Below are 18,027 nucleotides of genomic sequence, written 5' to 3' on the forward strand. Positions count from 1 at the left end.
TGTGGTAAATTTGAAATAAACATGTTCTTTTAGTTTTATTCTTTTTGAGAAAAGTAATCAGCAAATGATTAGTGATATTTAGTAATATTATTAATGATCCCATGAGTAATAAATTTTATAACATGTTCTTCATTTATGATTTCCAGCCTATTTTAATGCAACTGTGCTTACTGTATTGAAATGGTTGCAGAATTGCAAACGTGGGCTCTTGATGAGTTAAGGAAGAGTTTGAGTTATAGATCTGAAATGATTTCTCAGAGGACTGTTTAGAAGAAAGTGAGGGGGCAGGTGATGGAGTCCCTGTGGAGGGCAGACAGGTCTGGAGGCAGAATGGGGAAAGGAAGGGTGGGAGCCACCACTGTCCTTCTAGGAGCCAGGACCATGAGGAATGTTGGGTGGATGGCCGTGATGCTGCCTGGGTCAAAGAAATGCAAGAAAAATGTGAACTCACTTACTGGGCTGTGATTGAGGGTCACAGAACAAGGCAAGAGACAAATGCAAACATCTCTGATCCTAAAGCCAATGGCAGCTCAAGTAATACTAAGCAATCTAAATGAATGATCTCATAGGCTCTTCACAAGAACCCTGGGAGGTATGAACATTATTCATACACTGCAGCTAAAGAAACTGGGATAGAGATCATGTGGCTAAGACCACACAGTGAGTGTCCCAGCAGCCAGAATGGGAGCTCTGTAGCCTCAAGTTAATGCCAGAGCTGTAACCACCAGATCATCTGTCCTACCATTATTCACAAATACACAAAAGCAGCAGGATTCGCCCAGTGACATGAGGAACATCCACATGGCTGCCAGTCTAAAAGCAGCCTGCAAGGTTCATAAAGTCTTCAAGAGTGCTTCTTGGGAGGTAATAGGAAAAAAAACACATGGGTGCATTTGGCACAGCACAATGATCTGTCCAATCAGCCCCAAGAGTTTCTTCCTTTTGGGTCCAGCATAGGGATGGTAGGCTTTGCCTTCTCTACAGCATGACCAGTACCATTCAAATGAATTTTTAAAAAGTCAAGATATGTGGTTAATTTTTAAATCAATATAAATATCTATGTTCTGCAAAGCAGATTAGGTAAGTAATTGGATGAGGTTGTAGTTGTGCCATTAATATAAAATAGTGGTAATTATATTGACAACAACTTAACGAATAGGCTGCTTATTAAATACATATAATATCCTAAGATTTGTCAGACACAGTACACTAATTTCTTCACTGAAGGATCTATGTTCTCCTTTGGACACTTAGAGAGCAGTGGCCAACCAACCTGCAGGGATCAGAGCTCTGCTGAGCAGGAGGATAAATGGAAATGATTGTTTTACAAGATGTCTCTCCCTCACTTAGAAGCTTCTCACTGGGGTTTTTGTTCTTCTCAAAGAAGCCTTCCCATCTGGGTAAGGCTGAGCACAGGTGGGGTACTGCAGAGAACAAACATGACACATGGCAGATGATGAGTCACGTCTTGAATCTGGTTCTCCAGACTTCGTGGGGCTGAGGAGGCTCTTAGCAAGGCACAGCCCACTGGGCAAGAGTGTCTGGACATGTAAGATGAGGAAGACTGCAACCGTTCTGGACCAGGCCTGTCTCCTGCTGCCATAGGGGCTCCTTTAATCTTCCACAGAGGAAGCCTTGAGGCTACCCCAGACACCTTAAAGGATTCGTGGGCGCTAAGATTTCTCATGGGACCTGGAAGTGACTCAGGAGGGGATGCTCACCTGCTCCTGTGGGGGTGAGCGGAACTCCTTGGTCTTCCGGGCGGTCAGGGCAGCAGACATGTTCAGGGCCTGCATGAGCTCATCATAGCGGAACTTCTGATTGACTTGCAGCTTGGAGACATAAATGTCACCAAATGCCACGATGGCCTCTACTCGGTGCTGCAGCTCACAATCGCAGAGATAGCTGAGAAGCTCACACATCTGTAACAAAAGCATTAAGTGTACATGTTTGTGTAGTAAGTAGCACTCTAAGTACACCCCTGGACCTGCCAGCATCTCCATTTTACAGATGTTAACACTGAATCCTAGATAATTGAAATCATCTGTTCAATGGCACATAGTAAACATAAAGTTATATTGCTTGAATCCAAGCTAGTCTGCATTCAGAGAACAACTGTTCCCCATGAAGGCCAGGGAACAAGAGGAAAATGAGCTCACTGGAGACAGAGTAAATCTGCCTGTGGAGAAAAAGAACAGCTTTCTAAGAAAATGTTTTCCCAGGAAACTCAGTACAGAAGCCAATGCCAAAATGCTCACGTGAGCACTGCCTTCGTTTCTGCTGACTTCCTGGAGGAAGGAAAATTGAGATGTCTATCCCTCACCCTTCTTTCACTGTTGTGATATACACTGTTTTGTTGTGACTAGTGCTTCTGGATTGTTATTATGATAATCTTATCTCTATGTAAAATATAATTTTTTTAGATAAAAATGTTAAAAACTGGGTGTGAGACAACTACAGAGAATTGGGGGAAATCATTAAATATCTGCTGGGTATGATGGTGCATGTCTAATACCAGTGGCTTGGGAGGCTGAGGCAGGAGGATCACAAGTTCAAGCTTAGCTTCAGTAACTTAGTGAGACCCTGTCTTAAAATAAAAAATTAAAAGGATTGGGGATGTGGCTTACTGGTTAAGTGCCCCTGCGTCCAATCTCTAGTGAAAAAAAAAAAAAATCTTGAAACATTTTGCACTCAGAGTACCTTTTAATTAAGGCCATGCATGATGGGGATACATTCTGAAAAATTTAGCATTAGATGATTTTGTCATTGTAAGCACATAATAGGTAACGTTTACACAAACCAAGATGTGAACGGCATAGCTCAGTGATGTAATCTTACAGGACCACCATCATGTGTGTGGTCCATCACTGGCTGAAATGTCATTGGGAAGCATGAGACTACCTCTAAGTTCAGGTTTACTTTAAAAACTCCTAAACTGGAAGCTATAGATGTTGTATTCCAGGTGTCATCTATGACAAAGGACTCCATGTGCTAGACAGGGGACTCACATTAAAAGAAGTCTTGGTCCTATATCAGAATAGCGCATTCATGTCTTAAAGATGCTTATGGTATAGGTGTATATAATTTTATATACATAATTTTTCTATACTCAATGTTTTGGGCTACCTATCAATCCCATTGAATACAGATATGAGAGCTTCTATAGATTATCATAATACAGTTTATGGTAAAAACATAGTACATATTGTGTTTTATAAAAATGTATTCTAATATTATATTTGGTAATAATCTTTCACATTTTACAAATAAGCAGATAAGGCTGCTTCTGGCCACTGACTTGGCAAGTTCTCATAACCAGTAAGCTGGTTGTGCACGCCTAATACCAGTGGCTTGGGAGGCTGAGGCAGGAGGATCACAAGTTCAAGGTTGGCCTCAGTAACTTAGGGAGACCCTGTCTCAAAATAAAAAATAAAAAGGACTAGGGATGTGTCTTAGTGGTTAAGTGCCCCTGAGTTCAATTTCTAGTACCAAAAAAAAAAAAAAAAAAAAAAGAGAGAGAGAGAGAAAATCTATGGCACATAGTAACCATAAAGTTATTGCTTGAATCTAAGCCAGTCTGCATTCAGAGAACAACTGTTCCCCACTAAGGCCAGGTAACAAGAGGAAAAAAAACTGAATGAAAGAATTTAATCTTAGCAATAGTTGATGCAGGCTTCTCTGTAGTGGCGTAGGCTGAGCCTACTTGATTCATCTCCCTTTCTCTTTTCTCTGTGCCTGTAATACAAAAGTTATCATTCTCAGTACATAACTGATGCTAGCTTATGCTGGGAAAAAGTGTTTTAGGCAGTGTCAAAGGCTCCCAGGCAGTGCAGGGGGTGGCTCTAGGAGCATGACTGTCCTCGGCTTGGATGGAAGTTATGTGAATGCTGCAGTCATAGAACCACACCAATCTGCAAGAACATGGCATCTACTAAGAACAGGTGACCGGTGCAATCTCCCTGTGAGCCAGTTCCTTGAGGTTACTCCAAGCCTAAGGCTTGATTCCCTCTCTAGGCAGCCATCTCAGAAATGAACCCTTGGATCCCAGAGGTTAAAAGATAAGGGCAAACTTATCACTGTTAGCAGAAAACATTTCTAAAACATCTGCCTTATTGACCAAATCAGCATTTTCATTTGGCATGGGGAGACATGAGGAATATATTCCACGTCAGAAACAAGCATTGCCCACAAGCTCCAGGTCTTTGAGTGTGGATGCAGGACTCTTTCAGCAGTGGGTTGATGCCCATGCCCACTGTCCCTCCTAACAGCCTGGCTGTGCTCTCTCCCACCCAGGCCCTTTCCAACACACAGGAGCTTTGTTGTTCAGACTTACCTGCAGCTTGACGGACTCTGGCAATCGGGTCTGCAGCAGGCCTTTGATTGGAGGCTCCTTGCGGGTCTTCTCCCCAGCCTCCACTGCCTTCTCTTCCACCTGGGTCACTTCCTCCTTTTCTATTCCCTCTTCTGACTCTCCACTGTGCTCCCCAAACACAGAGGGATCAATCAGGAGGAGAATCTGACGAACATCATCATCATCAAACACGCCCATGACCAACAGGGTTCCAATGAGCTTCAGCACAGGCACAAACTGGAACTCCACAGAACCCCCCACAGGGTCTCGGATGTGGGCTCCACTACAGTGCACCGCCTCGGTTAGCATACTCAGTGCCTTCGTCTTGAGAATCTCCAGGGGAATCTCGGGGCTCTGCTTCTGGTGCTCCTCACTGGTTACCACAAAACAAGGGGTGGAGAACCTGAAGCCTGGCTTGAGGCACGTGCGCAGGCCCACCCCCGGCAGTCCATGCCTCTTGGACTCATCTGGGTACAGGTGGATGTTCCTGGTGGTGCTGGTGATGGGGATGATGTATTCATTCTTCATCATCAGTTTCCTCTCCTTAGCATTGGCCAGGTGGATGCTAATGAGCAGGTCATAGAATCCAGATCGAAGGAGGCCAGGGAGGTACTTGTTGTCAATGGTATAGAAGAGCTGCGAGAGGTCCACGTGGCTGCACAGGGCATAGGCTACCCGGCTATTTCCCAGGGCACACACGGCGCTGTACAGCCTCAGTGTGTGGTAATGGAATTGCATCAGGTCCTCCTGCTCACAGAGCTCCAGGATGTCCACACACCTGAGGATGAACAAGCAATCAACCACCTCATGGCAAGAAGAATGCGTCAGAATCCAGCAGTCTCACTATCTGAATGCCCAGGGCTTTAACCAGCCTCACAAAGGCAGAGGGGTAGAGGATGTGGGAGTCTCTGCCATGTTTCCTTTAATTGGTTATCACGCCTCTCTTGGCTTCAGTCCACATCCTAACCCTCACCAATCCACCGTATCTAACTATGAGGCTCTCAAAAAACCTACAAAACTTAAGACACTGGTTTGCCAAATATGCAAGTTTCCCTCATTAGGGAAACCCCCAAAGCCCCAAGCAGAAAAACATTTAGGTACATGACAAGCTAACTTGCTCCTCTTATTTGTAGGTTCAAGTGGATCCTCCATTTCCTGATATAAAAGCCCCTCAGATATGTACCTGGAGTCCTCTGTCAATGTATCTACGTCTTATGTACAACCTTCACTCTACCTTCCCCTAAAAACAAACTCACCTGCATTCTTATCCAAAGAGGAAACACTTTCTAAATTTCTTTTCTTATGACAAGTTGTCATAAGCCAGTTCAGTTTTCCCTTCCCAACTTTAGAAGTCTATTTTTTTTTTTAAATCTGTGTTTCTGATATGAGGTCTTTGGTTCTGATATCTGCTTAGATCTTAATTTTGTCTTCACCTTCATCATGGAATGGGGGACCCTTGAAATTGGCTTGCTTGGCTGGGCATCTCTTCTGCTTCCCTGAACTTGCCTACCCTGCTGCTACCCATGACCCAAGGACATATCTAACTGGGAAATATGCAGGCAGCAATGCTGCCACTCTCTCCATATTATTCTGCTTTTTGGGCAGACATCAAGGGATACCAGCATTCACAATAAGACTTACTTAATTCTCACTGTGTCTAGAAACTGTACTGGATTTTATCTATGCAATCTCATTCTTTTTCCTCCCAGCAATACTTTGGGTGGGCTCTTCTCTCACAGCATGGCTGAGGAGACTGAGGCCATGAGTGCATGAGTAACACACCCAAGGACACACAGTCAGAGAGCTGACAGTGCTGGGATTGAACCCAGGCCACAATCTATGAGAGCCTTTTAACAAGGGAACACCAGCAGCCTGATTCATGATTCTATAAGTCAAGCCAGGCATGCCTCATTCTTGTTTCAGGGTCATTTGGTTTTAATGACAGGCATAGAAATGTTCCCTGATTCGAGGCACTAGAAGCTGCACTAAAGCCTCCGTAGCAGGCACATCAGTGCATTTCCTGCTGTTTCTAAATGAATAATGGAAGTGGGGGAGTAAAGAATAGACGCCGAGGCACTGGGGAAATCAATAATCATCTTGGAGCTGAGCAGAGTCCAGTGAGAATGCTTGGCGTGCCCTTCCTTTGTGGGCCCCTCTAGTACCTGTTCTCCTCCGGGATGTGGAGTGCCATCATCTGCAGGGGCTCTAGGCACTGCACCACCCAGCCATGGCGCTCGCTCACCCGCTCTGTCTCTACTTTCAGGAAGCTGTTTGGCATGCGACTCCAGAGCACCGGCTGGATGGTTTGGACATCCAGCCGAGGTGGACACTGTGGGACTGGATTCTTCTCTTCACTCTTAAATATGGCCGCAGACAAGGGCATTGTATTCTGGGACAAGGTGAAGAGACATCAGAGAAGAAAATACACATGCAATATGGAGAGTCTCAGTTGCTGGATCATGCACCTGGCCCATGATAACCAATATGGTAAGTGTAAATTAGACATGTGTGTCCAGGGGACCTCTCAGGGCTTCACCAGCATTAATTAAGACCTTGCACAATGGGTTCTATAAGCATTAATTAATCCTTTCATCACCCAGAAGAGGTAAGAGAAGGAGAAAATGAGAAGGCATGTTCTGTCATCTGAATTTCACAGGCCAACATTAGGGCCTGGGGGAGGGGCCGGAAGAAGGACAGGGGGACACAAATGAGAAGTGAGAGATTTCCCTCCTCATGGTCAATACTGCTTTCTCTAGTCATGGCTATTAGATGAGGGAACAGATAAATACCTTCAGCTTCCCAAGTTCAAATTGAAACAAAGAAGTGCTTGTAGGCTGCAGGAAGACTGCTGGAAATACTTTGGTATTGGGCTCCACCTAGAAACCAGAACAAATCGAGAAGTTTGCCCAGAGCTATTCCAGTCTATGCTCTCATTTTAATTTCAGATGAAAGAGGATGGTGCGCAGGCTGTCATTCTCCCTTTTTGGGAATTTTCAGCGACCTGGTGTCCCTTAGTGGAAGCTGTCACTGTTCACCAGCTTCAACACTCTCTCTGCTCTGGACTGAACAGACTCATAACTGTTTGCCTCATCTCTCAAGGACCTGCAGCCAGCAGCTTTTGCTCATGCTCAGGGGCAGTCAGGGGAGGAGCCATTATCTCACCACTATTTTAATAAGGAGGTCTAGAAACATTGACACCTGCTACTGGATGCTGAGTGACAAGGTGTGCTGTTCCTTGCAGGGCACAGGCACCTGGCAGCATTGTAGTCATCACATCAGTCTAGAGATGACCATTGAGGGCGAGTGGTGACTTGGGCTTATCTCTGAAGGCAAATCCACATGGTTCAAGCAAGGTCAGGGAGACTGTTCTGCTATTCTGACTTCGGCAAAGAGGTAGGGATTGTCTCTAAGAACTAGGAACCAGATTTCTCAAATACCAAATGTGTGATTATCTATAACAACTTGCCATTGTAGCCTTCAGCAAGTAGAGCAGTGGCTGAGAAGACCTTATCTGGACTGGGAAGATACCCATAAGTCTGTGCTAATGGGGAGAGATAAGCGCATGCATTCGAAAGCTTCCTACAGGGAGCTAAAGCAAACCAGTTCAGAAGCCACATCCTGAGGGAGGTGGGATGTTTTCAGGTCTCTCAGGACTAGCTCCTGAAAACTTCATAACTCAGTCAACCTCCATGCCCGTCTTCCAACCCCCCAAAGGGACAAAGTACATTTAGGATATCCTGGGATAGTTTTATTTCTAACATGAGAGGTGGCCTCTGCCTTCAAAGGGCTCCTCTGCTGGGCAAGGAGATTCTATTCCTATGGAATGAGTAGTGAGCCTGGACTCCCAGCTGTCATGACACTCCATGGACATTTTTCCTTTCATAGTCAAGGTTCATTTTTATCACCGGCTGATCTGTTTTGTACTTATAGTAATAGACATTGTTTCTAATCATGTGTGAAGGTCAGGGCATAGGAGCTGGCCAGAATCGAAAACTAAGCCCTCTGGTAAGTCTGAATCTTACAGCTGGCTCCGTCCTTGGAGGTGTGTGGCTGGCGTGGCAATCGCTGGGGGTTATCTCTTGAAGGTACATTTCAGTTCTCATTTCTCTGCTGATTGCATTAAGTGCAACAGAAAAAGGTTTTCAAATTGCACAGCACTATTTTAATAGGGAGGTCTAGAAACATTGTTTGAGGGAATATTTCTGTCATTATTTTGGTTACTGGTCCTTTCTGAATTGAAAGCCAGTGTATCAATATTGCTGGCCTGTTCCTCTTGAGATAATTGAAAAATGAAAATGGCTACAGCTGCAGAATAACAATGATCCCACTGCCAGGGACCAGATGCATGGCTGGACACGTTACTGTCTCGCCAGGAATGAGAAGGGGCTGGCTCTGTGTGAGCTTCCCCAGGGTCCTCCAGCAGCATTTCTTAGGGCAGGAGGCAAGACTTGGACCACTGAGCAGAGTAAACAAGATTTGTGTGTATAGAGTAGAGGAGGCGGGATGCCAAGGCCCAGTTCAAAGAGGACAACCGTCCAGCCTAGCATAACCCAGGGACCATTGTGAAAGATGGGATGAAGCTGACAGAGATCCTGTTCTTGTTTTTAACATCTCCTCAACATAGTAGGCTCTTCCCTGAGGCAGGCAGGTTGCTGCTGCTGTGAAAGCCACATTAAAAAAAAAAAATCATTGATATTTGTAGATCTCCAAAGCTCAACTAGGTTTAAAAGTTATTAGATGCTCTATAATTCTCTGCAGCTCAGGGAGGACCCTTCAGTTCAACTCATTTCAGAAGTTAATGGGAAAAAGCTAATGGATTCTGAAGGACGGTAGTAATGTATATAAGAAATTTTCTCAAGGGACTTGGGACCAGGGGATGTGGAATTGTACGAAAGTACTAGAACACTTTACTTTGGCTGCATAGCCTGGCTTCACAGATGGCTCTTTCTGGAAATGGCCTGGTGGGCCCCAGCTGCTGGGCCAAGCTTGCCAAGTGTGGGTGATTCTACTCTTCAGCAGGAGGAGGAGTGGGGACTGCTGGAGGAGCAAGGTGTCTGGGCTGGGGCCAGCAGGCTGCCCTAGCCCCCAGCCAGGGTCCATCAATCCTCTCAGTGAATGGACCTTTCATACTTTGCTGCCCATCTGGCTCCATCTCTCCAACCCAAGGCCAGATGGCTGGCTGTTGAGAGGCTGTAACCTGTGTCTGATTGAAGAATCAGGATTTCTATTCATCGTATAAGAGGGTATTTTGATCCGCTGGTGACCCTAGAAGACTGTTGGCTTCCTTAAACACTACATGGAACTCTCCTGTTCAGAAACCTTCAATAGTTCCCCAATTCCTATCTATATCAACCTCTTTCCAACTGAATTTCTCACCATTAATTATAAAAGCCCCTGGCTATTCTGTCCATTGATTCCCAAACACACCTTATGCTTCCCTATTGCCATAATGCTTCTTGGGCTATTTCTTCAATTTAGAACATTTCTCTTAAAAATTAAGATTTCTTGTAGTGAATACTTTCCTGACTGTTCTCAATGGGAGAAAGCTCTTCCATCTCAACCTGGAGCATCCATTGTAAGTGTTTAACATAGAAATTCAACTCCTCAACTTAGCATTTCCCATGGGAGGCTCTGTGGAAATGTAGGTTCATAGAATTTTACTAATTGCCAAAGTTAACATAATGGTTTTCTTGGTCAAATAATTTGAGAAATGCTTGGTTTGACAGGTTTCTTTCTGTGATCTCTCTTAAACCTTTTGCTGTGCTATCATTCATTGCAAAACCTCAAGGAGGAGGATGTGATAAGGGGCCTTTCCAAGAGCTCATCTGGCCATCAAGGATGAAGAGATGAGGCATTTTGTGGTTAATGACATTTAAACCTACATGTGTATCACTGAAGCTTTTCCTGCAGTTATGTGAAGGTTCACAGTCCATGAAATAGGAAAACACTTGATTTACATAAATATATTCTTAAAGGATCATGTAAGGTATTTGTAGGGAATATGAATAAGCCTTTTTGCAAAAGGAACACATAGCAAATTAGTTTCCATAGGTTTCTATTTGTAGCATAGAAGTTTGTTTACTTTTTGAATCTTGTGCATTGAGTGGCAAAGGTAACATAAAGGTGGAAGAGATAAATCTATGAAACAAATGAATGACCTTTCAGAGCTCATCATTAAAGAAAACATTTCTCCCCCTTATTGATCTGATATGACCAGCATAATATGATTTTATGACATGATAATAAATACTATTTTCCCTCAGTACAAAATAGAGTTGCTTTGTGTTTATTTTCTGTCTTAAATGGATCGTGGACCACACAGGCTTATCCACTGGATGCAGTGTGATGAAGATACTGCATATGGAAAAGAAGAGGAACCCAGCCATATTGACCAGACCTGGGACAATGCTGTCACAGCTCCAGAAGCTGTCCCTACCTGGTAGCAGGTGCCGAGTTCTTTCCCATTGGCTGAGAAGGACAACATGCCCATTGCCAGATCCACGAGGCAGCCAATCTCCAGGTCCACGTTACTCCGACTTGATCTTTGGGAACTGGCCACAATGTCCCCGCCCCAGACCATGTAGCAGTTGCTGCGTTTCACACTGGGAGCCAGAGAGAGAGACCGGGGAAGGCACAGAATCTGGACTGGGTGGTTTACAATCAAGACTCAGGAGTGATTTGCCTCACAAGCCCCCCTATGAAGGTTTAATTAATTCATTTAAGAATTAATTTATGTGTGAGCCACTCTATTTAGGGATATGGAAGTCTAGAAGGCTACCCCTTTCCAAAGAGCATTCCTGACTCAGTATCTATTCACCTTTGTGAAACAGATAATGAGGATGATAATATTCCTACTTTAGTGTTGATAGAAAACTAAGGCACAGAGAATGTAACCACTTTGGGCAAATTTATAAGGGGATTGAGTGTAAGATGCAGAAATAAAAATCTGTTCAGAATCCCAGTCTGGTAAATAGGCAAAACTCTATAAGACATATGAAACTCTGCCTGTATTCTTTAGGATGGCCAGTCTGAATCTGGGAAGTCAGTCCAGTTTATCTCTGATGTCCTTCCACTTCCCACATTACCTTGACCTTCCCATCTCCCAGGCAGTTGCCTTCCTACACCACTGGATATCCACCAACTTGTTGTCCAAAATCGCTATCTACACTTAAAACAAACTATAACAACTCCAAAGCTTGACCCCTTAATTGTAGGACTTCATACCCTGGGTGAGCTTTAGAGAAGATGTGTGGTGGCTGAGCCCCTCATGATGGGCTGTGGCAAGAGGCAGTCAATTCTGTATAAGTTCATCCTGGGATACAACGTCCGAGGGACCCAGGCCCTTGAAGTAGCATGATGTGACTTTTCTCAGGTTAAATGAGAGATGAACTCTATACTTAATGCTGGAGTAGGCCCTTCAAACATGCTGAGGTCCATCTATGTGAACCAGCGTGGTTTCCTGTTGTGGCCCTCAGCAGCGTGGAGGAGGGAGACTGCATTCAGCATGCTTGGTGGACAGGCCTTGGAACACAGCACCCTCTGAATACAGCTTTGCCTCTCTGGACTGGTTCTCATTTGGAAAACCCAGGGTAGGATTATTTAAGGTTTTTACTAGTTCAAGGATCTCCTAGGAGTGGAGATCCCCTCCATAGTCCTGAATTCCTCTCCTCCAATCTGGGATTACAACAATGGGGCTTTTGTTCAACACGAATACCCGAAGGCTGGGGCCAGTGCTAACTGCCTCTTCCAAAGAGTAATAGCCCATCATTACAATCTATAAAAGCCAAACTGCAGTCATGTTATTCATGTTTTTTTAGTGAATGAATTTCTAAATACATTGATGGCTAATACAGAATTCAATTAATAATGTATAAATCTGTAGAAATGTGAAGTGGTAGGATTTGGACATATTTTAAGGAGCCCAAATTAAAAATGCCCCAGAACATCTGAAAATCGATCCTGTGCCTATTGCTTATTATGTAGGACAAATAACCAAGAATTACTGAGCACCTACCATACACTAGGTCTTGCTCTAGGAGCTAACAGGTCAGTTAATTGTCACAATAAATGTGGTCAGTGCCGTTCAGATAAATCAAGTAGTACATCTGGTGTGGCAGAGCCAGGGAACAGGAGCAATAAACTCAAATGAGATGGGCATTTCTGCCTTTTTTTTTTTTCTTCTGGCTGAAGAACAAAAACCTAAAATTGGTCAATTGTTTTCATATATTTTCCTTTCCAACTTAAGCCAAGTGTTGCTTTTAATATCTATTCTGACTCTCTTAACATGATGGGCTTTAAAAATGGCAACAATAATCATAGTATTTATCGAGTGCTTGAGGTGAGGCACTGCATTAAGCATTTTTCTACAAATTACTCATATAAAATTTTATGCCTAATATTCTCACTTGATAGATAAGGAAATCAAAGCCCAGGAAAGTCAAGTGACCCATTCAAGGTTGCACTGCTAATAAGTACTGGGATCTAGTTTTAAATCTACTAGGCATGTAAATTTGTTTTTAGAGCCTTCGCTCCTAACTATGTGCCCACATGGGTCCCTCAGGTCAGTGACTATGGCTACAACTGGTCCCTAGTATCATTTAAGATCATTGACTGCAAAATGCTCCTGACTTGTAGGGAGGAAAGGCCGGTTTGAGAAACAACTTATCAAATCTCTATCTGTGGCTGTTCAGAAAGATGCTTTCATACCTCACAAAGGTGGGGACATGATGACCTTAAGATACAGTCTTATAGGTGACCTGTGGGGAACATCTAGCCAAGGAGTCTAACAACAGTACCAATGGACAGTGGAAAGGCACAAGTGTGCCTGAAACATGTTCTCCCTTAAGAGCCCTAAGGTCTATTTAGTGGATATTACTAATAAATCTGTAAGTCTTTTTTATTTTTTGAGTACCAGTGATTGAACTCAGGGGCACTCAACCACTGAGCCACATCCCCAGCCCTATTTTCTGTATTTTATTTAGAGACAGTCTCACTGAATTTGCTTAGTGCCCTGCTGTTACCGAGGCTGGCTTTGAACTCAGGATCCTCTTGAGCTGCTGGGATTATAGGCGTGCACCACCGCGCCTGGCTCTTTTATATTCTTTATGTGTTTAGTCATTAAAAACTTTTGGGGTGAGCAGTTCTGAGTTTATCAATGGTTATGTCATGTGATACATCTTTTTATAATTTCTGAACTGGCTTCTATCAAACACCCAGGGATTTTTCTCTGTCTTGTTCTGATGTGGTAGAAACTGGGGCCTGCCTGAAAGTCATGAAGAAAACTGAGAGGGACCTCAGACCACAATTACCTATCTTTATCTCTCATCCTTGGGTCATGGTTTATACGCATGATAAAATTACCCCCGGTTTTCACCAAACACCTTCTCAGTGTCAGAGCAAACCGCCCCTCCCCAGTTTCCTTAGGGATGTTAAGTCTGCACTCCATGCTCCCCTTTTAAGGCAGGCTGGGATGCCTACTTCTTTGGGGCTTCAGGGTGGAATGGAAGGGGAAAGACTGCTGGGAGGAGGGAGTGGGGAGCCCAATGGCCAATGCTGCCTCTTGGGAACCCCCTTACCTTTCGTGGACCCGGCCTCTTTCATCCCCCAGAGTGACAGTGACTGTGCAGTTTTTGTTCAGGTCAAACTTTTCACTGTACAAGTGATAGTCTGGAGTCACCCATCCAACCCAGACGCAGGACGGGTCCTGTCCAGCGAAGATGCGAATGGCATAGTAGCACTGCTGTGCAGGGACAACAGAGAGGTGAGCGGCCCTCAGTGTGGGGGGAGCACTTGGCCCTCTTTTATGAAGAAGCACACACTACACTCTGGACTTGGACTGAGGGCTGAATAGAGACTCTGTTTCCTATTTTCTCTCTTTTCTGCTTGGCTTTAGCAGCACCTGGAGCAGTGAGCACTTACACTGCCACCTGTCGCCCAGAAAGACACCAGGGATGAGATCAGGAGATCCTGCTGGGGGAGTCTGTGGCATCTTTTCTCAGAGTGGTCAGCTCAGAACCCTAACCTTTCCTGGGTACCAGGCCGCCCTGGGCTGTAAGGCAGGCTAGCTCAGTCCCCAACCTCAGAGAGAGAACAGCCGAGCACTTCTGTTCCTTTCTACTTCTGCAAGAAAGTCAAGGTATTTTTTGTTTGTTTGCTTTGGAAAGTCTTGAAAAAGAAGTGGTAAAAGTGTGGTATCATGCCCAACCACAGAGAGTGCTGGAAAGGACAGTGGCTCTCGGTGAGGGTCATGCCATCTGTGAGGCCATCATCGCTAGAGCAGAGAGGAAGGGGATGACTGCTTCGTGTTCTTTGGGAGACTGAGCAGATGTATGCTTAATCCAGTAACGTTTACTTATAGTCTGTTAAATTTTCCTGACCGGGAGGAAAAAGGGCCAGCCAGAACAACCTAGGCTTGAATCTTTGCAATCAGTTACTCTGACCCTCACGCTCTCTGCACACGATACTGTGCATAGTAGCCTCTCTCGTGGGGTTGCCAAGTAAATTAACTTTAAATAATCAAATGGAGATTAAATGAAAGGGTTACACCATGTGCCTAACACAGTGTCTGCCCACAAGTAAGTGTGTGAATTGTACAGAGGGAATCTTACTCCTGGTGTTTAACCTATGAACTCAGGACTGCAGGAGAACTTCTGTAGAAGGGGCAACACATGCATTTCCTCCATATTTTTTTTTTTTTTTTTTGAGGGACAGATGCTAAAGAAGAGTGAAAAAAATTAGGAAGTAATTCTTTCTGGCTTCTGTCTAGCTATGGAGAAGGGATTGAAAGTAGCTTCCATCTCTGGGCCGGCTTCTGCTCCTTCTCATTTTATCGCTTTCAACATTAGTGCTGGCATTGTACAGAGACATAGGGGAGCTGACTCATGTTTACACAGAAGAACAAATAGAAGGGTTTAATGGAGAGCCTTGTAATGGATGCTCATCTTAATCAGAAAGGCAGTGTAAGGTCTCTGATGACAAATGGGCACCAAGTACAAAGTGAAGCCCAATTAGGAGCTCCAGGTAAGTTTCTGCTTTGGACTGAATGACTATCTTTCTTTCCCTCATTTGAGAAATGCCACAGATATGTTCTGGAATCATCAAGATGGATATTAAAAGGCAGAGTAATTGGCAATTAAAGAAGATCTCTAGACGGATCTTTGCTGTAAGGGGCTTATTACCAGGCACAGCAAAGAATCAAATAATTAAAACCATAATTGAGCACATTTACTTACTGTTGTTGTATGAGAGAGTATTTCTTGCATCTGTTTCCTGGGGGGAAGATAATCCATGTTTTAGTTTTTCAGTTGTATAGAGAATCCCACAGTTCTGACAGGCAATTGATCTACCTTTAATGATCAAGGCAAGCTAAACTGGCTGTTTTCTCTACACAAGTGATTGCAATTGGCCTTGGGACTTTGTAGGCTGCTACCACAAGGGAGGACTGCGACTTCTAGTTCTCGTCCCTCAGCTCAGATGATGAGTTAGAGCTGAAGAGGATAGAGAGATTGCAGTAACATAGTCAGGGACACCTCAGATGGATTATCCTGATCTCTCAAGTGGCTGCTTTTGTTTGAAAGCTTGGGAGACAGTGAAATGCTACCGGAGACTGGACAGGACAAGTCCAGATGGCAGACATACATCAATGGTTAAAAATAGACATCAACAGGGTGGGGGGTGGAGCCGAGAGCAAAAAAATCCATTCCTTATCCGAAAGGAAGAAGTCATATTGCTCACAAGTGAGTGGCACAGCTGGAGCACTGCACAATGCCCATGGGCTAGCAAAGGCAGCAGCGTGTGTCTCCAGAAACTTCTAACTTCACACGGCTGTAGTGCCACTGCACCCTCTCATGTAATCACCTTCCTCTCATCCCCAAACAAGAATTGTGGTCAGCAGGGAGTCTTGGGCTCAGAGAGCTCCAAAAGAGCTGAAACTTCTGCCCAAAGCCTGACTGTTCAGTACTATGGGTCCCTAAATTACGTGGTGTACCAACACACACCTGTTCTTGTATGCACGCATGTGCACACACATCGCATTTCTTTGTCTGACAGAGCAGGGGAACCATGCATGGAGTTCTTGAGCTCAGGTGGAGAGTAATCAGATGCCAGTTCTAGAGCAGGCACATGAGCACCACTGACAAGCCACAGGCTTCACCCTCACCTTTTCTGGAAAGCGTCACTGTCCAGACAGGGGCTGTGGCTGAAGGAGGAGTGGCACTCGACAGGCATGCTCAGCCGGCAGTAGATCATGTTGGCATTACTATTCTGTGTTCCAAACGTCTTGTGGGTCACCTTGAGGCATGGAGGGCTATCCATGGTGCCATCAATCCTCACAACCTGGAAACAACATAAGTCCTTACCCTGACATATCAAAGGGCCTGACCTTGACCCTGTCCCTCTTTCTCTTGTTGACATATATAATATACAGCAAGGCATTCTGCAAACTATGGGTGAACACTGTCACCACTGCTACCCGAACCATGATTCTCATTATTACTTGGGCCCTGGCTGGAGAAATTAGAAATCTAAAAACTTGACCACTGGGTTCATCTCAAGGCAAAAGGTAGAGAATAAATTGCAGAAAAGGGGGCAATAACTGGATGATGTAGAATGATATCCACAAAGGCAGGGGCAAGTGGCTAAAATAAAAAATTTCCCTTGTCACTCGGGCATGAGAACATCTAAGGGAGAGGATGCAGAAAGCCTGAAGCTTAAGACGAGACATTCAGTTCCCATGGAGGATACCCTCCCCTCCTTAGCTGGGCTCTCCTTTCTGCCACAGTTGCTGCCACCTGAGAACTGAGGCTCCCATAGCCTGCTTGAAACCTGAGGCATTTCCAGATTCTGGGGCACAAGCACTGCAGGCAGTGAGTTGGAGAGGAAAGATCAAAACTGTGTCTGTGCAGAGAAGGAGGTAGTCAGAGGAAGTGAACCGAGACTTAGAGTAATAATGACTTTCTTATAATCTGATCTCTCCTGATCACTAGAGAACATTCTTATGTTCTCTTGTGTTCTTATGGGGGCTGTGAGTGTGCACTTTGTGTTTTTTCCTAAGTGGAGGGCATCTAGATTCTATCAGTTTGTCAAAAGGGTTCATGGCCTCCCAAAGTTAAGAGTCAACTTTTAAAAGTGATGGCCTGGGAGGAAGTAGAGAAAAGTCTTGATTTAAGACTGGCAGTGGCAGTGGGGGCTAAGAGCTGGTGCTTGTTGAATTCAGGCTGGAGGGTAAGTTAAGGGCACCCGGAGTCAGGCTGAAGCAAAGACACTGAATGTGCCCCCAAGGGATGCTGCAACGAAGTGATCTGTTCAGCTTTTCATCAGCACTTTTCTCCCCGTACTCACCACAAGAAAAACAGGGGGCAGGGGCAAAATAGCTGTCAGTAAATATAGAACTGGGACCCAACTTAAGCTCCTTACAATAAGCATATAAGAACCTGCCTGTTCAGGATGTAATCTTGAGAGCAAATATTGCACTTCAGAAGAAAACACTATGAAAGGTCTGTAGGTACCGTGTTACTATGGCAATAACAGTAGAGGAACGTCTACAGAGACCAAATGGCCTCAAGACTCGGGGACCAATCTGAATGGACAGGCTGTTGCTTTTCTTAAGATGTCACTAAGCTGTCCCAATTAAGGAGCCTGCAGCTGTGGTAAGGAGCCTGTGGCAGTGAGAGCCAGCA

At 44.6% G+C, this 18,027-nt stretch overlaps 1 protein-coding gene across 1 annotated transcript in view; it reads right to left on the reverse strand.

Annotated features, from left to right (window-relative positions):
- The window catches only part of Ryr3 (ryanodine receptor 3), a 359,038-nt gene that overhangs the window by 177,081 nt on the left and 163,930 nt on the right, over positions 1 to 18,027 (reverse strand). Inside the window, exons 29-36 of the mRNA XM_076849384.2 lie at positions 16,509 to 16,684; positions 15,583 to 15,619; positions 13,927 to 14,090; positions 10,788 to 10,953; positions 7,141 to 7,227; positions 6,514 to 6,740; positions 4,334 to 5,129; positions 1,722 to 1,922 (exon numbers count right to left, since the gene is read on the reverse strand). Of these exons, the coding sequence (XP_076705499.2) occupies positions 1,722 to 1,922; positions 4,334 to 5,129; positions 6,514 to 6,740; positions 7,141 to 7,227; positions 10,788 to 10,953; positions 13,927 to 14,090; positions 15,583 to 15,619; positions 16,509 to 16,684 (1,854 nt within the window). The remainder of the gene's footprint in view (positions 1 to 1,721; positions 1,923 to 4,333; positions 5,130 to 6,513; positions 6,741 to 7,140; positions 7,228 to 10,787; positions 10,954 to 13,926; positions 14,091 to 15,582; positions 15,620 to 16,508; positions 16,685 to 18,027) is intronic.

This window comes from Callospermophilus lateralis, chromosome 3, assembly GCF_048772815.1.
Source record: "Callospermophilus lateralis isolate mCalLat2 chromosome 3, mCalLat2.hap1, whole genome shotgun sequence".
Lineage (NCBI taxonomy): Eukaryota > Metazoa > Chordata > Mammalia > Rodentia > Sciuridae > Callospermophilus > Callospermophilus lateralis.